Source organism: Lonchura striata, chromosome 6 (assembly GCF_050655825.1).
Source record: "Lonchura striata isolate lonStrDom1 chromosome 6, ASM5065582v1, whole genome shotgun sequence".
Taxonomy (NCBI): domain Eukaryota; kingdom Metazoa; phylum Chordata; class Aves; order Passeriformes; family Estrildidae; genus Lonchura; species Lonchura striata.
The window spans coordinates 28,463,108-28,487,176 of NC_140708.1; the positions used below are offsets into that span (position 1 = coordinate 28,463,108).

At 53.1% G+C, this 24,069-nt stretch overlaps 1 protein-coding gene across 2 annotated transcripts in view; it reads left to right on the forward strand.

Moving 5' to 3' along the window:
* Nucleotides 1–717: 717 nt before the first annotated feature.
* The window catches only part of TRIM8 (tripartite motif containing 8), a 29,807-nt gene continuing 6,455 nt past the window's right edge, over nucleotides 718–24,069 (forward strand). The window contains exons 1-2 of one of the 2 annotated variants that reach the window (XM_021536339.4): nucleotides 718–1,549; nucleotides 1,837–2,492. In XM_021536339.4, coding sequence (XP_021392014.1) covers nucleotides 1,923–2,492 — 570 coding nt within the window. In that variant the 5' untranslated portion in view covers nucleotides 718–1,549; nucleotides 1,837–1,922. The remainder of the gene's footprint in view (nucleotides 1,550–1,836; nucleotides 2,493–24,069) is intronic. The other variant, XM_085583676.1, reaches the window with a different exon arrangement.

Consider the following 24,069-nt stretch of genomic DNA (forward strand, 5'->3'; position numbering starts at 1 on the left):
GCGGCGGCAGCGCCCGGCGAGACCCAGCGGCACCGGCGCCTCCGCTCCGCCCCCCCCACCCCGGCCGGCTCCCGAGCGGGGCGGGGCGCGCCCGTCCGCACCCCCTTTCCCCGGTTGATCGATCCCCGCGGCCGCCGCCCCCATGGCCGCCCCGCCCGCCCCCCGCCGCCGCCCCGGCCCCCCGCGCCGGGGCTGAGCCCGAGGCGCCGCCCCCCCTTCCCCTTCCCGCTGCGGGGCTCCGCGCCCCCGCCCGCCTCGCTCCGCGTTACCCCCTCCCCCCGGCCGCGGCCGCCTCCCGGGGGCGGCGGGAGGAAGCCGGGGCGTGGGGCTCCGGCGCCCAGGGCGACCCCAAGATGGCTGGAGGAGGCGGCGGGGGCGGGCGCGGGGGGCTGTGCTGAGCGGCCCCGCCGGGACGGGACGGCTCGGCTCGGGCTCGCCTGGCCCCGCAGCCCCTCCGCAGAGCCTCGCCGGGCAGGCGGAGGAGGTGGCTCCCTGGAGCGGGGCTGTTCTGGTGACTTTATTTATAATTTCTTTCTTTAAATACCCTTTTTTATTTTTATTTCTTTTTTTAAAATTTATTTATATTTTTATTTAATTTTTAAAGCGCTCCCGGTCTCCGTTCTCAGCCGGGCAGCTCAAGATGGCTGAGAGCTGACTCGGCTCTCCCGGAACCGCTCGCTCGGGCCGGCTCCTCCCGGCCGCCCGCCGCCGCCTCGCCCCTTCCCGGCGGGGCCGCGCCGGGGAAGGCAGCGCTCCGCCGCCGGCTCGGGCGCCGTCCGTGCGCCCCAAAGCATTGTTACCGCCGGGGGCTTGCGACCCCCGGCCCGGCCATGAGAGCGGGCTAGGACGGACCCCCCCGGGCGCCTTTTTCCCCCCAGCCCTGGTGGGAAGCGAGCGCAGGTTGATTTGGGGTCCGCGGGGCTCAGAACCCCCCGTGGCAAAGCCCGTCCCCTCTCCCATCCCTCTCCGGGAGCTTTGGAGGAGCTGGGCGGGCTGTGCTGGGCTGGCGTTTGCTCTGAATGACCGAGCTCTCCCATTCAAGACCTCGCAATCTCCAAGCAGGCAAGAGGGCTTTTTTTTTCTTCGCCTTTTTTTTTTTTTTTTTTCCCCCGTCTTGTCTTTTTTCCCCTCTTCCTTTTTTTTTTCCCCTGCTGTTCCTCCGATTTAGAAGCAAATCTCGGCGGCCGCAGAGAGAATTCGTTTTTCCGCCATCGTCATCGTCGCTATTATTATTATTTTTTTAATCTTCCTCCTTTTCCCGTTTTGGATCTTAACCCTTTGATCTGTTTCCTTTAAAAGACTCTGATTCCCAACTCCCATCAGGGGGAGAGGGAGGAGAAATACAGGGAAGGGAAAAAAAAAAGCCCGAGCGAGTCGCTGCCCTCAGCTGTTGGCCAGGTTTGGTGGGGGACAAAAGTCCCTTTAAAATATTGAATGTCAGTTGCAAACCTAAGAAAAGAAAAATCTGATCCGGAGTGCTAAATTTAGGAGCTTTATATGGAACTTGGACTCTGCTGCTGGATTTTGTATGGATTTTTTTCAACCTTTGGTAAGTTTCAGTTCACCTTCTGGGGTAAAAAGGAGCAAATGGCTTTTAGGGGTGGTTAGGACTTTGGGCTGTAGATCCAACAAGATCATGTTGGGGTTTTTTTTGACCATTTGTGTTGTTTTTTAATGAAGCGACGGGGACGTTGCGTTTTCTTGCCGGATATTCCTCGAGTGCTGCTCTGTGGTTTATTTTATCCCCAATTTAAAATCTGCTGCGGTTTATTATTTATGGCGTGTGCTGCGGGGCGGGGGGAGCCTGTCCATTCACCCTCAGCCTTCCCCTTTCAGGGAGGACAGACCCCGGCGTCCGCCCCTAGACCGCACTGAGCGACCGAAGCGGCTGGGGGGAAGCGTCGACAGAGCTGCCGGCAGAGATGGCCGAGAATTGGAAGAACTGCTTCGAAGAGGAGCTCATCTGCCCCATTTGCCTGCATGTCTTTGTGGAGCCGGTCCAGCTGCCCTGCAAGCACAATTTCTGCCGGGGCTGCATCGGGGAGGCGTGGGCCAAGGAGTCGGGCTTGGTGCGGTGCCCGGAGTGCAACCAGGCCTACAACCAGAAGCCCAACCTGGAGAAGAACCTGAAGCTCACCAACATCGTGGAGAAGTTCAACTCCCTCAACCTGGAGAAGCCCCCCTCAGTCCTGCACTGCGTCTTCTGCCGCCGGGGCCCGCCACTGCCGGCCCAGAAGATCTGTTTGAGGTGCGAGGCTCCGTGCTGCCAGTCCCACGTCCAGACCCACCTGCAGCAGCCCTCCACGGCCCGGGGGCATCTCCTGGTGGAGGCGGAGGACGTGCGGGCCTGGAGCTGCCCCCAGCACAACGCCTACCGCCTGTACCACTGCGAGGCCGAGCAGGTGGCCGTCTGCCAGTTCTGCTGCTACTACAGCGGGGCCCACCAGGGACACTCGGTCTGCGACGTGGAGATCCGCCGCAATGAGATCCGGGTGAGTCCAACCATCCTGGACGCTCGGCTTTGCCCAGCCTGGCGACCACCCCACCGCCCTCTTCCCTGCCATGTCTGTTGCCCTGTGTTTGTGTAGGACCTGCACAAAATCCATCCTGGCGCTGCTCCTCCTTCCGCCCAGGGTTCCCCCGTGGCAGACATGTTGGGTGGCCAGTCAGCCAAGCAGTGACGGAGCCCGTGGGTGCCAGAGGGGCTCCCCAGGGAAGGGGTCTGTGCTGGGAAGCCTTTGGAGCTGTTGGGCTGTGGGACCTACGGCCCTTTGGGTGTGCACTCTGCAGGGAAGGGTTGTGGTCTTGGGGCAGGGGCGTTTGGCAGGGCTGTCTGCCAGGTTTGTGCTGGGCTATGCAGCTGTTTGGGGAAAGGCAGAAGAGCTACGCTCATCTGAGGTTGAGTCACCCCAAAATTGGGCTTCCTGAGAGGACAAAGCAGCTGCAGGAGCAGACCCTGTCCATTGTAAGGCCTGTGAATGTCAAACTGCTTGCTCTTCCCACTGCCTCCCACTGGGGCCAGTGGCCGCCATCCTCTTCCCCCCCGGCAATGGAAGAGCTTCGTGTCAGAGACCCATGACGTGTCAGAGACCAATGACATCTCACTGGTGGGGATTCAGTCTTGGGATTTGGCCAAATAATGTGATTTTTTTATTAGGGGGCACAGGGGTGCCTCTCTCCCTAGAGCAGCTTGGTTGTTGTGCTGGATTCGAGGGAAAGCGGGTCTGTATTTTGCTCTTGGCCAGGCCATCTGGCAGGAGCTTTCACCCCTGGCTCCCCACCCTCCAGTTCTGGCGGGCATTTACCAGCCCTGCAGCCAGCCCTGCCGTGACCCTTCTACCACCTTCCCCCTTCTCAGGGCTACCCCTCCGCTCCCCCTCCGACCCTTCGAAAGAGGCTCGGCGTTTGTCTGCCGAATAAATATTTAACAATGAATTGAATGGTGATTACTGTAAAATGGGGATGATTTCCTGTGTATTTTAATGTTGCCAAAATGAGTCACCATTTAGCAATAAAAAAACCCGAAGAAGTCATAAATAAAAATTGCAGTATAATTACTTTCCAATTGGATGGCCAGGCCTGGGAGTGGGGTGAGGGGGTGCAGCTCTGTATAGAGAGGAGACAGTCTGAGCTCACAGGAAGGTTATTTTCCTCTCCAGGTTTTCTGGGGGAAAACCAGGGACCTCCACGGAGGTGCCAGCAGCTCCACCACACACGCTGGAAGGGGAAAGACCCAGTCAGTCTTTTAGAGAAGCGCTTTTCTGCTTCTATTTATAGGGAGTCATTTTGGTTTCCCTCTGCCAGGGTGGGGAGCCACTTCGGGAGGGCTGTGCAGGGCTGGGATGGGGTTCTCATGTGCATCTCCCAGGAGCCTTAGCCAGGGACCGAAACTATTTTTCCAGGTCCTTTTCCAGGACACTTTGATCTCATTTATTCCCGCTCTTGCTGCATGTTTTTTTTTGTTGTTGCTGCCGTTGTTATGGCTGGATGTTTGCCGCTTCTTGCGGATGCACACTGCTAATGACCTGGCAGAAATCTGCCACTGCCTAGGCTGGATTTTGGCCCTGGCTTGAAATTTTAGGATGTGTGGCCAGACACCAAAAGTGTTAGACGGCTGTATCGTAGAGCCATGGAATTATTTCGTGACCTTGGCCAAATCCCTCGGTACCTCCATCGCCGCGTTATCTTAATTTCCTTTCTCTGTGATGATAAGCTTGTCTCTTCCCGCTGGGCGCGTGGCTCAGTTGGGTGCACAGAGTCTGGGTCAATGAAGGACAGCACCAAGCTGGGGGACAGTGAGCCCAAAGGATCCTCCCTGTAGTTGAGTCAGTTCTTCCATGAAGTGGCTGGAGTACGGATGAACCCCTGGGAAAAGCACCCAGCGGGTTGCCAGCCCTTGCTCCATGGCCATGGCCAGGTCTCTGGCTGAAAGCTGCCGGTTGCCAGCCAGCGAGGAAGGTGGCCTCGCCTCGTCGGCTCCCGAATTAGGGTGCATGAGCTCAGCTGGTGACGGCTTCCCGCCTGCGGGAACCGGGCCGGGATTCCTGGCTGCTTGCTCACCCTGCAGCGGCGGTGAGCCGCACTTGGAGCATCCCGAGAAAAGGTGGACTGGGACTGGGGGGCAGATGAGTAACACTGGGCTTGGGAGGTCCGGGGGAGGCCCCATTGTGAGAGGTTTGTTCCATGTGTGACTTGGGTTCAGAAAGCCGTTAATTGAGAAATGAGTCAAAGTTGGGAGGATCGGAGCCCTGACCTTGGCATGGGGAACTCACAAGTGTGAGGGTTGCAACATCAACTCGCTGTGGAGGGGATGTCCCCCATGCTCTGGAGGAGGGACTGGAGCCTACAAACATGCTCCCCATAAACTCTGCTTTTTTACCATTTATTCCTCTGGCTGTGTTGCCAACCTGCCTCGAAGGGCACCTTACCCCTGGTTACAGACCGTTTTGAAGGGGAAAAGGAGCTCGAAACTCCTTGGGGACAGCACCAGCACTTTGTCAGCTGAGGTGGCAGCTGGGGCAGAAGTGCTCTGGCTGGGTGAAGGAGGCTGGAGGTGGGTGTCTGCTGGACGAAAGGGGGTGTCTGCAGGGTTTGCCTGAAGTGGAACATGCGCCTGGTGGGTTTGGGGGAAGGACCCCGCTCAGCGTTAGCTGCTGCACAAACCCGCAGAGCCCTGGCTCGGAATTAGTTGAACTCCACGGTGCAACTGTAATACAAACAGTAAATAAAATATGTGGTTAATCTTTCTTTCGTGGGCGTATAAAGCGCTTACCTCCCCTTCCCCCCGTGAGATGTTTTCTCCTTTGTTTCCTGTTTTTGTAGCGCTTAAAGAGGAGAGGGGGGGAAGAAAAGCCAACAAGGCACCCTCTTTTCTTTTTCTCTTTTTTTTCTTTTTTTTTTTTCTTCTTCTCATTTTGTTTGTGTCAAGGTCTCAAAGTGAAACAGTTTTTCTTCCATCTTTGCCTTTGCTGCCCCAGCCACATGCCTCCTGCCTGCATGGGGGAACCTGCTTCTAAGGCTGAAAAAGAAAGTTGCTCCAGTGCAAGGTTGATGTGTTGCTTTTTATTTCTTCTCCATCCAAAAAGGGGGAAAATTCATTGCTGGGGTTGGAGTATGGGTAAGAAACCAGCAATCAGAGAAAGAGACTCACTTGTGGGGTATTACTATGGTTGCCCTGTCTTTGTGTGGGACACAGTTGATTGAGGGCAGGTACATCTGAGCTTGCTCAGAGGTTTCCCAGGTGCCTGTCCTCAGTTAGAGGTGCCGCTAGTGGAAGAGAGCTTGGGTAGAGATGCTCTGCTTCTGTTTTGTTTTGGAGGAAAGAGATCGATTTCTCCCTGTCCTACTTCCTAGAAATCTCTTCACATTCTGAAGATCTCTGGTGGCTTTGAACATTAAATGGGAGAAAATACATTGTGATGCTGAGACCTGGAAGAAAATATTGGGAATCCTCCTGCAGATGTACAGGAACAGCATCCAGCACTGTCCATGGAGCAGTGTATGTTCAGCAAATCCAGGGGGACAGGGACCGGGCTGCCGAGTCCGTCTGCAACTCATTGGGTTTGGGCTTTCTTTTTTGGCAGCACCCCACATACAGCCAACTCGTGCTTTCTAAATTAGGAGAATGAGGAAAGGTGAATGCTTGGTAGGAGCACAGGAAGAGATGGATCTCAATCCTGTACCAGAAACACTGATTCTTTGCCAGCTTTGGCCACCACGAAGTCCCACGTGGCATCCCCGTGCTGCCATCAGTGCCAGGGATGTTTTGCTGGGACCAAGGGAGTCCCACTGGTGGGGAAACTAGGTATCAGCTTCACTGCCAGGCTTTTGGCATGAGCTCTAGGTTGTTTTACTCTGAAACAGGTTTGGTAACTTGTGATGGACTGGATTTTTACAGGCTTACTTATTTTCCAGATGACTTGTTTATGAGGAGCACGGCACGCAGCTCACTGCAGGCATTGTGAGTGCAAGTGCCCAAGTGCTTGAGTGCTAATTTAGCTCTCGTGGCTGTAGGTGGTGTGGCTGGTGCCTGGCAGGCGTTTGCTGGGGCACTCTTTGAGCATACCCGGTCCCCAGACAACTTTTACAGCAGATCCTGCAAAGCAGGAGTTGTTCAGCTTCTCCCTGTGCCTGCCATCTGAACTTCCACCAGCACCCCAGAGCTGAACAGCCAGCCCAGCCCAAGGGTTAGTCGGGCCTAACCCAGGTCTTTCCTTCCCTGGCTTTGCTTATGCCCTAATTCCTGCCCAGGGGCCTCAGGAATATGGTACTGTGCTCCTAAATGTGGCTGATCATTGTGCCCTAGGATGCTGTCAGTTGGTCAAGCTGCCATGATGAGCACTGACTTCTTGGGCCTTGGGCAGTGGCAGAAATCCCAGCACCCACCTAGCTTGGCTTCCTAGCTCCATGCCACTCACCACATCCATCTGTCAGGCTTTGCTGCTCAGTGTTGTCAGGGGCAGCAGACTTCAGTTCAAGTCATAGCAGCCTGAGCTGCCCTGGAGAGGTTTGGAGGGGCTGAGCCACTCTGCTGCAAACCCCTCTGGGTTTGCTGGCCAAGCAGCAGTGGGTATCTTGGCAGTCCCAGATCTTTGGCTGAACTGGAACAGTCTCCTGCCTCCACAGGGTTTGGATTAAGGGCTTTTCCCCGCTTCTTTCCTACTAAGCTTGAACATTTTCTGTGCCCTTAGCCCGTCAGGTTGCCAGTAGTTGGTTGCTCCAGACCTGCAGCTGCAAGTCTTTTGTAGAGTCAATCCGAGAAGTGACAGCGGAGATGGAGGATGCTGGGAGGCAGCCTGGTGGGTTGGGTGGGAGGGAGGAGACTTGTATGGAGGGGACAGCCTTGGTAAATGAGTAGGACAGGGGCTGCTCTGGAGAATGGACTCTTCCCACAGGGGACAACGCAGTGTGGATGGGAGCTGTCGGAGAGTGAGGTGGAAAGAGGAGAGATAAGAAAAGGTTCACCTGAGGACCTTGAGCTGCTTTGGAAGGAGTAGCAACAATCTGTAGCCCAGCTTACCCACCTGCTCACCAGACTGCCCTGGCCTACGTAGAGTTTTCCACCCTGAAGCCCTCCCTCAGCAGTGACTTTGAATGAGCCCATGAGACAGAGTTGTCGTGGTCTGGTCTCTGAACTAGGAGGTCTGAGCCCAGCTTTGTCTGGTGATGAGGGCATAATGAACTTAGCCCAGACCCTTGTTTAATCTGAATCTATCATGTGATACTTATGTGAGTATCGTGTGTCTGCTGGCATGGAGGTGATCAGCATGCTGTTCTCCTCAAGCCCATGAGCATGATGGAGAGGGCGAAGTAGGAGAAGCATGAACTGCAGTGGGACACCCTGGACTTCTATCCACCTCTCAGCCTCATGAGCCCTTCAAGGAATGCGCAAGCCCCAGGACTGTCCTTCCCTTCTCTCCTCTTCTTGCTCCAGCAGAGCACTGTTCTCAAGGTCTCCCACAGGCTCATCTGGGCCTGGCCAGAGGGGCATCCAGAGGCACTCTGCTGCTTTGGTCTTTGCCTCTGGAGCCAAGGAGTTGCCTCTGTCCCCATCTGAGCAGGAGGAGCAGAAGAGGGGCTGGCGAAGGGGGTGGGAGGAGAAGGCAGATTTCCATGTCTCACAAAGGGCACAAGCGATCAGATTCGTGCAACTGCCCAAGAATAAAGAGGCTCTTACAGTGCTGGCTGCCCTGACCTCTCTCCTCTCTGCTCCAGAGGACAGCGTGTGACCACACAGGGATTTCTTAGCTGTACTTGGGAGGCGGGCAGCGGGCTTTCTATCCCCAGATCTGTCTGCGGCTTGCCTTGCAGCATATTGGCCTATTTTTTGCTTGTTACCTATCTGTTTACTAGAAATCTTGGTGCATGGTGATAATTTCTTCCTTTCTTCTCTTTAATTTCATGTAATTGTTTTGGGTTTTTTTTTCAATCTGACACTAAAATGGGGCTGAGAAGCAGCAGTGCTTCCAGAGCAGGGACAAAAGTAACCAGGAAACACAGGGCAAGAGAGGAGGGATCGACACTGAAACAATGAAATAGCCAAGCAAGGAAAGACTGAATGCTCAATAGCACAAGCCTTTGCAGAAATGCCTGGCTAGTGCAGCATTTTATAATCAGCTTCTGTGCAGGGCTGGCCTGCAACAGTAGTGTGATGGGGGAGGAATGCTTTGAATTAGCCGGATGCCAGAATTAATTCTGTCAGAATTCAAATGTACATGTATGTACGGATTTATAAATAAATACTTGGAGCAGGATTTTGCTTTGCCACACAGGCTTCGGGGCAGAATCTGGTCTGGCCTGGCTTTTTTGCTTTAAAAAAAAAATGCTATGGATCTGGGCTAGGTTCTGGTGACTTTGTCAACTTCTTGCATTTATCAGCAGCCTGTAGGCTGAGGAGATGCTGGTTGGGTTGAAATAAGGGGGATGGCACAGAGGACTCGAGCTGCTGAGCTTGCTTGCAGTGATAGCCAATTTTCTGCAATGAACCTCTGTTTGCTGGAAGAGAGGTTGAAGCAGATGCTGGGGCACTGGTGGAGAGATGTGACATTTGCAGGACCAGGGATGCCCTGCCCTTCCCTTTCCTCCACGGAAGGACAGAGGCAGCTACCCCTCCTTTTCCTGGGAGAGCTACATCTAGCATACTTGGGAATGGGAGGAGGAGGTGTCTGGTCCCAGATATGGAGGGAGGGATGGTTATTCACAGGCATGAGACTCTGGATGCACGCAAGTTTTTACATATGTCCCCCAGATGAACTCCGGAAAGAGGTTCTCAGTCCTGGATCCTTTCTGATAAGGACAACTTCAGCCTGTTCTCACCAGGGCATCATGGTTGTCCCTCTTCTGTCTTGTGATTCTCTTGTGATGGTAACATGAGCAGAAATTCCCAGCTCAGCGCAGTGCCCTGCACTCTGCAGCGGTGCCGTTGCACTCCAAGCACACTCCAAGACATCAGTTTGCTGAGATGATGTACCAGAACTGTTATAAAAACCACAAAACGCTAATTAATTTAGTTTTTCTATTTTTTATTTTCCCTCTACCTTTCCTTTTTCAGTTTTTTGCTGTGTGGATGCTTTGATGGGGGGGCTGTTTCTGGAGTGGGCTGGGAAGAGCCGAGCTGTGGATGGCTCCAGATGAGGCAGTTGGCAGGGAGTGATGTTCCGGATGGCTGTGTCTCTCTGAAATATGAGTAAACATTGTCAGAGCAGCCGACTGTATGATCTGGGGCTTCGAGAGGGCTGATCTGCCTTTTCTTCCCTCTACCCATCTCTCCATGTTCAGGATTTCCCATTTACTCGGCATCACCCAGTTCTCTCCCTGCCTGGGTGACCTGGAAGCTTCATCGTAGAGCTGTAGCTTTGGAGAAAGGGAAGGAAAATCCTGCATGTCCTAATGGAGGCAGTGTTTTCCCTTGCCATACAACAGCTTAATCTAAACCCTCATTTCAGCCAGTTATTGTGTGGCTTTAAAACCCCAACCCCTGGAAACTAGTCTCCCACCCCCTTCCCTCCCAGTCAATCCTGGTCGGTGGAGCCGAGCTCCAGGGTTTGGTGCTGGGCCACACGCAGACACAGATCGATCACACTGGGGGGTGGGTTGATATTTCTGTGGCAAAGGTTTTTATTGCTGGTTGCGGTTGTTGGGTTGTTGGTAAGTCAGGGGGGTTGGTGAGCACTGTAATGGGCTTGTGCATGTGGCAAGGGGAGAGAGAGGGTAATGTGATTGCGTCCTTCTGCTCATTATCCTCTTGCTACAAGGGGGGGCTGCATCCCTCTCCCCATCTGAATCCATGTGGAGCTGCCGCCGCTGCGGTGGGAGCAGGTTTTCCCTGCAGGTGAACTCCTCTGCGCTCAGACAAAGGGCTGGGGGTGCCGGTGCCTCCCTTTGTTCTTTTCCTGTCCTGGTGCACCCGCCTCTGACGGCAAAAAGCCCCTTGAAGCGTGCCTCTCAAATGGATGGAGCGGAATAAATGTGCTGCGAGGTCTCTGTCCCACTCACAGACCCTTTGGGGACAGTGCGGGGGCGGGTGCTGTGCTCCCCCTTCCCTCTGGTATTGTGCTAGCCCCTTAGTGATGGGGGTGGCCAGATCCAGGAGGGAATTACTGCAGCTCTCCTGCCACAGCTGCACTGTTGTGACTGGGTGACTGAGGCCTGCGAGCTCGGTTTTGGTCAGAGGTAGTTTGGTTGTAGGGGGTGGGGACAGAGCCTGCCCCCATCAAGGGAATGAGAGCACATCTGGGGGCTATTTTCCTGCCTGTACCTACTGGCATCCTGCACAACAGGGCATCTGGGCAGGGAACTGGAAATAGTGCCTGGTGTAAAGGCCTCCGCTTTCCAAATGCATCTCCCAAGTATGTAAGCCCAGCAGGTAAAACCAAGGCCTGTACTCTAGCTAAGGAATTTGTAGGATTCTACTTAGAACAAGGGAGAAAAAGATCATTTTAATCTCTGCAACAATCTAAAGTCTGGATGGGGCAGTCAAGGTATTACCCTAATTTAGAGGTAAGGAGGTAAGCAAGGTGGGGAGACCAGTTAGGAGTCAGGAGGTCCATGGCAGTGTGGGGAAGCAGTCCTGGAGACCGGAGCATTCTTTTGCTGATGGTGGTTACCTTGCAGGACATGGATCTTGCTAGGTGCTCCCATCCAGGCATTTCCTCCCCTGATTCTCCCCAGGGCTGGTTCCTGCTACAATCTATGAACTCACATGGTATTAATCTCCATTTACCAAAGGGCTTTTCAGCAATATGATAAGAGTATAACAAGGTGAAGAACAAAAACTAAACCTTCCTCTCTCTATGCATTAAAAATGCCCACTGGAGTCTTCCTCAGGAAATACTCCTCCTTTCCAAAACACAAGGCCTGGCTTCAGAGGAGAGAGAGACAGGAGGCATCTGAAAAGACAGCCTTCATCTACATACTGCATCTAGTAACTATTGACAAAGGCACTTGAGGAAAACCTTGTGCTTCCCTAAGAACGGAGTCTGGGAGCGTCTGTCATTTTGGGTGGGGGATGGAGATATCCAGGGGAAAGGGAACCTGTCAGCCCATCTCTTCTGGGTCTGGTGGAGGGAGCAGGCATTGATGTTTTCAAGGTCAGGCAAAAGTCATGAGCTGGCCCTGTGGCAGCGGTGCTGGCTGGCAGGTAAGGGGAAGCCACCATGGACCTATGATAGCTGCCTGATTTTTCTGTGGGTACAATCTCACCAGGGAATGAGGAGCTACCGTTGTTGGTCCTTTCTGCTCTAGAAAATGGCAGTGGGTCACAGCTAGAAATGGCTTCTCTGGTTGTACACTGACTGCTGGCACTGCTCCCCCAGTCCCTGTGCAGTTCTCAGCAAATCCCATAACATTTGTGTCTCCACCACATCCTCTTTGAAAGAGGATAATGAAACTGAAAGGGGGAAGCAGGGCACACTAGAGGCATCGTGGACTGCCAAGCTTGAGGAAGCAGCTGGTCTGCCAGAGACCTGAGGAGCTGGATTTTGGAGTCAGAAAATGAAATGCCAGGTAGGCAGAAAGTGAAAGACACCTTATGTGAGGATGGAAACTGAGTGTCAAATATGGCTCACGTGAATCAGCAGGACTGGAGTTGTGCAGGGCAGTTCCCCTGGCTCCCTGGGAGGATGGAGCTGACTGGGGTCTGAGCTGTCGAGCTCTGATGGCTGAGTCAGACCTGGAAGATAAATGATACTTCAGGGGCCTGAGATCAATAATGTCAAAGGCTGGTCCGTAATCGGGTGAGATTAAAAACCAATGACAGGCCTTCTCCTAGGAGCACTAGTCAGCACGTTGAAGGAGAGCAGCAGGGTTTGCTCCTTTACAGTTATTCCCTGACAGTGGCCACATCCAAAATCCACCTTCCCTGGCTGCCCTCTGCAATATCAGTGATTTCCCTTTTCAATCAACATCGACCACATCCTGCAGGTCCCCTACAGCCGAGCCCTCTTCACTGGTCCCTGTGCAGCTGGCCCAGAGTGCCCCTGTCCTTGAGAGAGTGGCTGAGTTGGAGACAAAAGCAATGTAGTCTGGTGCTGGCCACCAGCCTCTTTCAGTGCCTGGGGGTGAGCTGGGACTGCAGGAGGTAGAGGAGGAGAGGAGATGCTGAAGCAGGAGGTCGTATTGATGCTGTGGGTACCATGATATGCCATGTTTTGAAAGATGTTTGGGAGCATACTGGGGAGAGGAGTTTGTGAAATGAGGGCTGCTGATTTACTCTTGCCTTTGGTCCTCAGTATGTTATTTTTATCTTTATTTATCAATTAATGGGTACCATGGGTATTTAGCCACCCATGAGCAGGAGACAGGTGGGGTGCACTCTCATGCTGATTTTGGGGGTGCTGCTGATGTTAGATCTTGTCATAGAAATATTTTTTCTCCTGGTTGGGTGCTAAGCAGGGAGCTGTGTCCTCTGGTTGGCAACAGGCACAGCCTGGCATGAAGGAAATGGAAGTGATTTATTTGTGGGAGCAAATTAAAATAAACTTGAGTCCCTTCTTTACAGTGCATTCTTAAAGGGGTGCACACGCTGCAGGGCAGGGCTGTGCTGTGGCTCCTGTGAAGGGCACTAGGAAATAGGATGTTGCCTCTCCTTCCCGGGTGCAAGGGCAATTGAAGCAGACGGGGCCATGTTGTCTCCTGCTGCTGCCCCTTTTGCGTACACAAGGAGCTGTAGATGCCTTTGCCTTTGCCCCGGGCTCCTGTTCCCCTTCCTCCCCGCTCCCCCACCCCTTCCCCGCCAGGAAGCCTGGCCTTTGTGTGAAGTGATGCCTCCTGACATCAGCCGGGCGCACAATTTCCTCCGCAGCGGGGAGGGTGAGCGGGCAAGGAGAGGGGTGCCACGTTCTCCAGGATGTGATGTATGGTCTGGTCTTGCTGGAGCACAGGGTGACAGCACTCCCAGGGTGGCTGTGTGCCCATCTGGGATCCTGTGGGGAGGTGGCTGTCCCCAGCCTTACTGGTATAGTGATTTGGTGGAGCTTTGCCTGCTTGTGCTGTTCTGCCTGAAAACACCATGCCAGTGTGTTGCTTTTTGCTGCCTAAGACTCTGATTGCCTCAGTGGCGTCTTAATGGGACCCCTCGAGAACTATATTGTTGGGCTTTATGTAGCTGAAGTTTGACCAGCACTGGGTGCAGGGTCTTGCTCTGGGGCTGGTATTGCAGTGCCATGGAGCGAAGGTGGAGGGGCTCAACAGCGAGGCAGGAGCAGGGCTGATGTTTCCTGCGGGCCAGGGCTGCATCAGCATCCTGCAGTCCATGCAGACACGTTCTTTGGAAAGGGCAGGTTGCAGGTCGTCTGCGAGGGGATTTGTGGGGTGTGGGCTCTTGGCTTCTCCTTGAAAGGGGGTTAGTGCAGCACATGGGAATTGGCCAAGTGCCTGCCAACAGGAAGCCACTGCTGGCACCTTGCCAGGAGTTTGGGGGCCTTGCATCACTTTAATTTGAGATGTGTTTACTGGAGGATGGCATTTTGCTGCTGGCCGGCTGGAAACTACAGGTCCCAGCATGCTCCCTCACATGTCACCCAGAGGGAGCATGGTACCACAGGGTTTGTAGTCTCGGTGCTTGCCACTTTGGGGTTTTGCTGTAACTGGGATGGCTCTGATTCAGCATTGCTGGGCAGATCCAGGCTGCAAGACATGGGATTGGTCTCTGCCTTCTGTTTTCCTATCCTTCTGCCACCCACTTGCTCAATGCAAGACCAGGTTGGCCTTTTTATGGCACCAGGCTGGGGAGGGGATCTGGTCCTATTCTTACTCATTTGCAACATAAATATTTTGGTCCCGAATATGTTGCTGGGAGCTGGGTGTCACGTTGAGGAGCATGATTCATTCATGCTGTTGCTGCTTGGAGTACAATGAGGCAGCCCTGGGACAGGTCCCAGAGATTTCCTGTGATCGCGGCTGGTGGGGAATTTGGGACGTCACGTTTGAGTAAATTAGAATGCTTTTTTGCACAATTCCTGCAAGCTAGGAGTACTGTGCCATGCCTAGTGTATTCAGGACTTGCCATTCCCAAAATGTGGTCATTGTGGGTGGCTTGCATTTCCAGAGGGAGAAATAATGAAGAGCAAGGCTGAGCTCCAGTTCTTGCCTTCTCTAGCTGCTGGTGTGCAGAAAAGGTTGCAGGGTGTAGGGCTTTGTGCCTGGTGCCAGCCGGCCTAAGAAATAAAGGTACAAAGCAATGCCAGTTGAAAACCTGTTTCACATCAAGGAAACTCAGGCAGAGTTTCTCCAGCGGGACCAGAGCAGCCCTGTGTATTTTAGAGGGACGTGGGACAACCTGAGGTGAGATGCTGGGCAGACAGGCCGGAGCAGTGGAAGATGCCCCTCCATCCCACGCTTCCACTGGCAATGGTGTGCTGCCAGAAGGGACATTTCCTGTCCCATTTTAGTCACTGGTGCAGGATAGGCTGCACCCTCCACCCCAGGACTGGTTCCCTCCATCCCCCCACGTGTCACTTTGTCCTCCTCATGCCACTGAGAGCCAGGTGTGGGCAGCACCCAGATTTGTTCTGGCATCCTTCGTTAGACACTGTTTGTTCATGCTGCATTTTTCTTTTTGCTGGCTTGTTTGGACACGCACTGGTACATTCACGGCACTAAGGCAGTAACGTGAGTCTCTTTCCCATTAGGAAAGGGGCCAGGATTTGGGGGGGCTGGGAGGGTGGCTTAAGCAGTAGTTTTTGAGATATTTCCTTCTGCTGCCACACCCTGCGTGAAAGAGCAATATCCGTGGCTTCAGCTGCTATCGCAAGGCTCTGAACGTCTCTCTTTTAATATAGATTGGTATCATTTTGCATTTTAAAGTAAAAACACGCTGCAAGCTGCAGACAGCTGTCGGTTGGCAGCTTTGTTTGAACATCTGGTATTGCTGGGCTGCTGTTCAGCACGATCTAACTATGGGATTCATAAAGATTATAATCCAGGCTTTCAGATTCTCAACAACCACCTCACAAAAAAAAAAAATTGGTAAGAGAAAAAACCCATCAGGGAGGCAATGGAGGGTACTTGGTGCTCAGCAGACTCTGGTCATGGTCACTGGGGTGGATGGACTCTCTGTACCTTTCCTTGGCTGCCCACAGGTGCTGACAGGCTGCTTGCAGCCTGCAGAATCCCAGGCACTGGGGAGCTGTAGAAGTGCAAAGTCTTTTCCCCGCTTCTGTCTTTTCCAGTTTGTGTGCTGAATCTGGTCTCATACTCCTCTGGGTGGTGTCTGGCGCTGGTGAGCTGAAGCAGCAGATTCTGCTGTGGTTTTCAGTAGATGTTTGTAACAGTTGTCTGCAGCAACAGAACTTGGTTTCTTTTTCTTTAAAGTAAGTGATGAAGGAGCCAAGGCTCACAGTAAACATCTTGGCATGTCAAAACCTCATTTCCAAGAGAAATTGAGTCCGCTTTTCTTGAAGCGACTGAAAGGTTGAGATAGCCACCTCTGTAAGCCCCATCCATCCTTCTGCGAGTCAGGCACTTTCCTTGGCACCTTTGAGAATTAAGCGACCTCTAAGCCCCTAACGAGTTTTATAAATCTTGTTAGTTGATCTGCATTTTTGCAAAGCTCTTTGAATCCAGCCTGTTGGTGCATAAGTCACCTTGACTTTCCTCAAGGCTTTGACTCCCAATTCACTTTCAGGCTCCATTTGTCAGTTGGAGGTGCACAAAAACGTCCCCCTTATCTTTATTAGAGAAAAAAAAAAAGCTGCCTGGAGAAATGTAGCTGCACTTTAGTTGGTGCAGGCCAGTAATAGACGTGCATATAAACCTGTTCTGTCCTTGTTTGTGTTGATTTAACTTACCAGTACAAATTAAAATAGCCTTGAGCGGTTGGAAGTTTAACTAGATCAGTAGGGAGGAAAAAAAATAAAATCATGGCCTTTAAATCAAAGGAGGGTTTTCTTTCTAGTGCTGCCTGAGTCTGGAGAGGTGCTTTGTGCTGCTGGACCCCTTGTCTTTGGCTCACCAAATGAGACACTGATGGGGCACGTGGCTGCAGGTCATTGCCAGTGGTCTCATGGCTGGGATGTGGGTACACGTGGGTATTGCTGCTGCTGCTCTGCTCCTCAGCGGTATTTGAGCTCCCCATAAAACCTGTTTATGCTTCTAGATCCTTGTGCCAGGCTCCCTCCAGGGCAGAAAGTAGAAATCAGGGGAGGTGGGAAGCCAAAGAGGCTGCTGTTCAGAGCTCAGGGCTTCCCATGGCAGGACTCAGCCTGGTGGGTGCGGAGTGGAGGTCTTTGGGCAGGGGAGAGGCTGCTCAGCCTGCACTGGGAGCAAGGGTGGAAGAGGCTGGCTGTGTTTCACCCCTGCAGGGAGAAGGCTCTGAGATCACACAGGCCAGCTGGATCTTGAATTCAAGATGTTTATTTGGAAGGGGGAGTGAGGGTTTCTCAATTTTGCAGGGCTTGCAGATGGGGGTAAGTTTGCTGCCAAGCAATAGGATGGGTCTTTGCAGGATGACTCGTTTGTAAGGCAAGCCATTCCCCTAGCCAGTTTGAGGACAACTGGCTGAGATTTTGTCATATTGGGAAGATCTTGGAATTCAACAAAGCTAGACAAGACTTGAGACGGCAGCAGATCGAGGGGGTGCTGCCAAAGCCTGTTGAATTTTTTATGGGGGTTATGGGAGGAGCAACTGAGAAATGATATGTCAGAGCAATAGGACTGGTGTGAGGACTTTGTGATTCAGCTTGAGTTTCAGCCCTGAGTGATCTCCCTTTGCTGCCCAGACTGCCACCATTGGAGCTGGCAGAGCGCTTCTGAGAGCCAGCTGGGGGAGATGATCCCACTAAAGACAGACTGCTCTTTTTTTTCTGGATTAATTTTTTATCTGTAGCTGTGGTTGGGAAGGGGCAGATGGATGAAAACAGACATGAGGGAGAAAAGGATGGTAGGGCCCCTCTAATGTCCATATAAATTGATTGAAACATTTGAGAAACCACAAGCACAGAGTGTGCTGAAGGCAGAAAGGGCAGGACTTATTACATGATATTTTAGGCTCTGAAAAACTGTGAAATCTAGTGAATCCCACTCAATACAGCTACAGGCCCCAGATTTTATTTTCTGGCATGGTGGGGATGAAGCACAAGGCAACACTGGTCATGGGGACCATTTGTGCTCCAGGTGTTGGTGTCAGTCTGAGCTCCCAAGTGGGATGAAAACAGTTGCTCAAGGCACTTAGGTCTGGGTGTCTGAACCTTTCTGGATGTCACAAACCCCTGCACTTTCCCTGCAGTCTCCCAGTCCCTGGTGCTCCTGAGTTGGTTACTCAAAGGGCATTTGGTGGTGGGCAGGGCAGGTTTGTGCCCGGGCCTGCAGCCAGAGCCCTGTGCTGGAGATGGCTCAGCAGCAGGGTGAATTTTGGCACTCATTTATGAGCAGCCCTAAACATGTACGTTTTCTCCCTAAAACTGAAAGAGGTGGGGGAAAGAGCTCCTCCCCTGCATCCCTGGTGGCAAAGAAGATGCAGACCTTGTCCTTCATAAACACAGAGCTGAGCCCTGTGACTCCTCTTGGCTCTCCTCGCTCCCAGGCGAAGGTGGCCTGTGCTGTCCTCCCGCTGAAAGCTGGCTGGGGTGGGCTGTTGGTCCATGCTCCCTTCCCAGCAGACAGAAAAGAAATTCCTTGAGTTCCTCACTGCCCTGAGGGCCTGGTAGTGCCTGCAGCCCCAGCTCTCAGAGGTGGTCTTTCCATCTTGCTCCTGCACCACCCAAATGCATCTGCTGTCCCTGTGGCATTGGGACACAGCGTGGGAGCAGTTTCCCTGATGAGATGCTGTCTCTCCTGGCAGGTACGGGGCAGGAAGTGGCCCTACTGGCCAAAGGCACAAGTCACTAGTGAGGTTCCCCAAGGTTCAGTTTTGGGACCAGGCTTGTTTAATACTAGGAAGGCTCTAGAGGGAGATCTGTACAGGCTGAATCAATGGACCATGGGCAGTTGTGTGAGGTTCAACAAAGTGAAGTGCTGGATCCTGCACTTGGATCACAACAACCCCCACACAGTGCCACAGGCTGGGGGGCAGAGTGGATGGAAAGCTGCCCAGCAGAAACGGACGTGGGGATCATGAGCCAGCAGTTGCTCGGGTGGCCAAGAAGGCCAGTGGCATCCTGGCTTGTAAAGCAGTACTGTGGCCAGCAGGACCAGGACTGTGGTCATTCCCCTGTACTCAGCGCAGTACCTCAAATCCCATGTTCAGTTTTGGACCCCTAACTACAAGAAAAATATTGAGGTGCTGGAGCGAGTCCAGAGAAGGGCAACAGAGCTGGTGAAGGGCCTGGAGCACAGGTTGGCTGAGGGAGCTGGGGGTGTTTAGCCTGGAGAAAAGGAGACCTGGGGGAGACCTTATCACACTCTACAACTGCCTGAAAGGAGAGTGTAGCAAGGTGGGGGTGGACCTCTTCTCTCAGATAGCAAGTGACAAGACAAGGACAAACCTCAAGCTGCTCTGTGGAGGGTTCATGTGTGACATCAGGAAGAATTTCTTCACTGAAAGGGAGGTTAAGCATTAGAATGGGCTGCCTGGGGAGGTTGTGGAGTCACCATCCCTGTAAGTGTTCAAAAAATTACTGGACCTGGCCATTAGTGCTAATGGTTTAGTTAACAAGGTGGTGTTCAGTCAAAGGTTGAACTCAGAGATCTTGGAGGTGTTTTCCAGTCTTAATGATTTTATGATTCTATGATTCTATCACCAAGGCTCCTCTTTGTCCTGTGGAGCCAGCAGCATCAGTCATGACTCGCCTGGCTGCATGCTCAGCATGCAAACTAGCTTCTTGTCCTGGTATTCATCTTCCTGGTGCATTTCCAGCTCCTTTTTTCCTCTTCTGCACGTGTTATGAGTGAGTCTGGAGCCCCAGGTCTGGCACAGGCAGTTTGCCCTGCTTTCACTGCCTCTAGTTGTGCTTTGCATGGAGGGAGCCTTTGTTTTGAGGGGTACATCATCACCCATACTGGACACCCAGTATGAGGAAGGCCCCTTCCTCCAGGACTTGAAAGGCTGCTGGTAGAGAAGTGATGTGTCTCAAGGTACTGGCCTCATCTCTCTGCTCCTTAATCTCCCTTATCCACCTTTTCCTCTCAAAGCAAATCTTCATCCCTGCTCCAAGGACACTGACAGCAGTGGCAGCTGGGCCATGACTTGAAGTTGGGGTCCAAAAATCATAGGTAGAACCCCAGCCTCATTCCCCCATTTGTGTGAGAGGCACAGTATGAAGTAACTCCCTTGGCCACGATGAGCAGGGGGATGCACAGAGGCCCAGGAAGGTGAATTAGCTTTCTCAAGATCCTCCTGAAGGTCACTTTCTGACAGAGAATAGGTCCCCATTTCCTGGCCTCCAGAAATCCTGCTGCTGGCCCTATGCAACACAATGCCTTGTATTTTCTCCTAATTAATAAGTTCTGCCTTTCTGCAGGTGTAAACAAGGGAAAGAGCTGTCCCAGGCTGCAGGCACCAGCGCAGCCCTTTGGTGGTCCAGGAGCTGTTCTGGTACAGGGACATACAGAGAAATATGGTCTGCCATGCCCACTGTCCTGGGATGCTCCAGGAACCTGGCCCAACCTGGTTCTGCTAAGCAGTCATGAGTCATGGATCAGTGGGAGCATCCAGTTGCTGTGTGCCAGTTGTGCTGCAGGGATGCCCTGTGCTGGGGCGGGCAAAGGAGGTGGGACATGGGACTGTGCCTGTGGGGTAGCCAGTGGAGATGGAACATGGGTCTAAGCCTGATGGTTTTTTCTCCAGGGAAGGCTCAGAGTCCAGGCAGCATCTCATAGGGTGATGTGGACAAGCAACATGTGAACAGGGTGGAGAGCTGCTCTTGCAAGAGGCACCTGTACATCCTCTTCCCCCAAGCTGGAGCTGATTATTTGGCCTTCAGCCCTTTTCTACAAAGCACCAGCTCGCCTGGTGCTCAGGTGTCCCTCAGTGCTGGAAAGGGGGTCTCTTTGGTGCCTGTTCACTGCATGACTGCTACTTCCCATCCCTCCCTAGCAAGGGCAGCTATTAATATCTCAGGCTGTTCCCCTCCCCTCTTCCTTCCCCTGTTGAGGATAAACCAGCCTGATCTCTGCACAGGGAGCACTGTGAGAAAAGCCAAAGCCTGGAGGACTGTGTGTGCTCTGGGCTGGCCAGGGCAGGCAAGACCTCGTGCTCTGGCTGGAGACCTTCCCTTCTGCCTGGTGCTTACTGTAAATGTGTGCAAGATGAAACCCCAACGAGAAAGCATTTCCTTCCTGCCTCTTTAAGAGGATCAGCCTCCTGTGAGTGTTGTGAGGGCAGTGGGGAGTTTGAAAGAGCTGGTTTTGCCTAGGTCTGGTCAGCAGGAGGCCACCAGCAGGGTGGGAGGGACACTCCAGGGGTTTGGGCTGTGGCAGTGCATGATCTCATTATTTGAGATTCTGTTTTTGGGGGCACTACAGTGCTGTGCCCCAGATGTGCACAGTGTCAAGGTTCTGGTGTGTTAGCAGGTGGGGTGACACTTTCAGGGGGGATGAAAATAGCTCATGACGTGGGTTTTTCTCAGAAAATGGTCCAGCTGACAGTGGAGAGGGGCAGGGGAGAGGGAAGCCTGTGTGGGGGAGGCCTGGGGAGGCAAAAGGTTGCACTCGCCTCCTCGGTCCAGGGCTTTTGATGCATTAAAATTCAGTCACTGTGACTTCAGGCCCGTCTCCAGCAACGTGCTGGGACATGTGTCTCAATGGGGGCTCTTGATCCCGGTCCCTGGGCTGAGCTGCAGGTGTCTGGAGCCATTCCCACAACAGGCATCTGCCCTTTGCAGCTTCCTCGCTCCGGTTCCACCTTCCTCCTCCTCCTCCTCACCCTTCCTGCCCCTCATGCTCCAAGCTGCTCCCTCCGTTCTTGCTTTCCGGTGACTGCAAACAATGTCCTTATTCACTCAGTGGCTGGGATTTGGCGGCGAGGGGAAGGCCTGGGCGCAGAGGAGGAGGAAGGAGAGAGGCTGAGAAGTGAGTGTGCCTGTCCTGGGCCAACTGTCCAGCTGTGGTTAAAGGTGCTCTGTGGGGAAATCTGGCTCTCTGTTCCTCCAGTTTCCTACGGGAATGAGGGCTGTGCACTCCTGTGGTTTGTCCACCTGCCCTGCAGTAGTACCCTCCAAACCCACAGACAGTTTCAGCAGAGTTTATTGGGAATTAAGATCCTGCAAACATCCCACAGGTCAGTGCATGGGTACTCAGTTGCTCTTGCAAGGTGAATGTCCCTGAAGGATGCACAGTGCCTATTAGACATGAAGAGAAGCTGCATGGGCTCCATTTGCCCTGTGAACACAGTAAGCTTTTCATTGCTCCAGCTCTTGTTTAAAACCTCAGCAGGTCATGGGGCACTGCTCTGCCTCTGGTGAAGCTGCCAGGCTCCTTCCTGATCCTGCTCGGAAATGGGCAGGGGCTGGTGAGCACTCGAGCCCCCAGGGAAGGGGTGCCAGAGGTTCTCCCCTGCCAGCTCTCCCTGGGAGGCACACAAGAGCCCTGACCAGCCTCAGAGAACACAAAACCTTGGGGCATGTAATGGGATTTTGCTGTCCTGATGCTGGCCCAAGGGCAATGGGCTTCTGGGGGCTGCAAACAGGGGATGAGAGGAGTACTGGGCCTCAGGCAGGGCAGGGCCATATCCACTGCTACTGTGGGCTCAGCAGTGACCACAGGCTTAGCTCTGCCCTTTGGGAGAGGACAGTGTTGATACCAGCCTAAGAAAAGTCAGGGAAAATATCTTGCCCACAGGTTGTTCCCTGCCTGGGAGGTCTTGGATGCGTGTGAGCTCCTTCCTACACCCCAGTGCCCCCCAGTAGAGTGGAGGTTTTCCCAGCTGGTTGAGCTGGACTCGTGTGTGGAACACATCTGAGGCTTTTGGTGCTGCAACCCTGCAGTGGCTCTTGGATGAGAACCATAGGTACCCTGTATCATCAGAGCTGCTAAACTCTATTACTATCTTCTGTCTTGTGGTTGCAGGCATTTAATGTTTCAGAAGTTCTTTTTTGGGGACTGCCCTGTCCCCCAGCAGACATACCCTATGCCCTGCCTGGCAGGGTGGATGTGTCTCATGCTGGGGTGGCCACTGGGAGCTGGGGTCAGCACATAGTCTGTGGGGACTGACCAGGAAGTGCAGTAAGGTGCAGGCTGTGGTTTCCCTGGTGGTGGTTTCCTCCCAGCAAGTGCCATGGATAACGATGCTCAGCAAGCCTCCCCCCAGCACAATCCCATGGGGACCAGCTGTGTGCATCCTCCCTGCAACGAGACCTTGCAGAGATGTCCCTCCAAGCAATGTTTCAGTTCCAGTGCATGACCTTGGTACCCCAAACCCATTGCTGCTCAGGAGTTACCCTCCTCTGCCTGCACGGGTGGAGTGCACCCTCGCTCCCGAAGGGAAGTCAACAATAACATCCCTTCCTTTGTCCTTCCACCTTTGGTCCTGCTCCCTTGCAGGGGTGATGCCCACAGCATGTTCACAAGCTCTCGTATGGGCTCAGCCCTTTTGTACCCACACTTCATTTTTGTCCATGAGGAGGGGGGAGGTAATGTTCATTTCCTGCAGAATAAGCTGGTGTCCATGAACTAGCCCAGTCTCTCTGGGGCCTACAGGGTCATGGTGGACCAGCCACTTACCCCAGCCACCAATTTATTAATTAATGAGATTAATTCACTCTCGGCTGGTGTTGGAATAAAAAGCACTTTTAGTATGCGTTTCACAAACTGGCGACGTGTCTCGGAAAAGACAAACTGGGATCAGAGTTGCTCACAGCCTGGGAAGGGTGCCTGTACTGAGGGAGCCTCGGCTCTCCCAGCACCAAGGTCATGCATGAAATATGAGAAATTACCCCGAGAAATTCTGATCCTGGAGGAGGAGGAGTTCATGACTTCAGAAATGCCAGATTTGGGAGGGGATGGAAGGGGAAGGGATATATTTTCCTTTTCAAAATACCTAAAGAATTCAGCCTGCGCTGCATAGACAATAAGATTTTGCCCCTTGGTGCCAGAAGGGGTAGTTCATACTCTTGTGTCTTGTTAAGGTTTTGTTGCCATGGGTTAAAAGCCTTCCCATTCCACTGCAATCCCAGGCATGTATAGTTTTTAAATCACCCTAAAAAGAGAGTGGCTCAAATATGAGATTTAATGAAAGCACGGTATGTTCTCTATTCTGTCTGATTTCTACAACTTTAGGTTGGATTTTGGTGACTTTTTCCAGCTGTGAGGTGAAATTAAATTGACTTATGTATAAAAAGTTATTTTTACATATGTTTATGTGTATATTTGTGATTTCACATAATTGCATGATTCTGGAATGGAGCAGTCTGAGGTTTCTTACAAAACACAAAGGTTGGCAGCTCTGCCATGGCAGCTGCAGGGCGATGGGACGTGCATGTCCGGGGCTGTTCAGGGCCTCCCTCGGGGGTCCCTCACACCAGTGGGGCTGGCAGGGTGGCCTCGGTCTGCCTGGCATCTGCCAGTGATAGGAAACTCTGCTTTCCCCTGCTAGAGCATCCCAGCACCATCAGGGGGAAGGGCAGTGGCTGCCTCGGGTATGTCAGACACCTGGTGGGTAGGACGGAGTGGGATGGGGATTTGGCCTCTGCCAGCGAG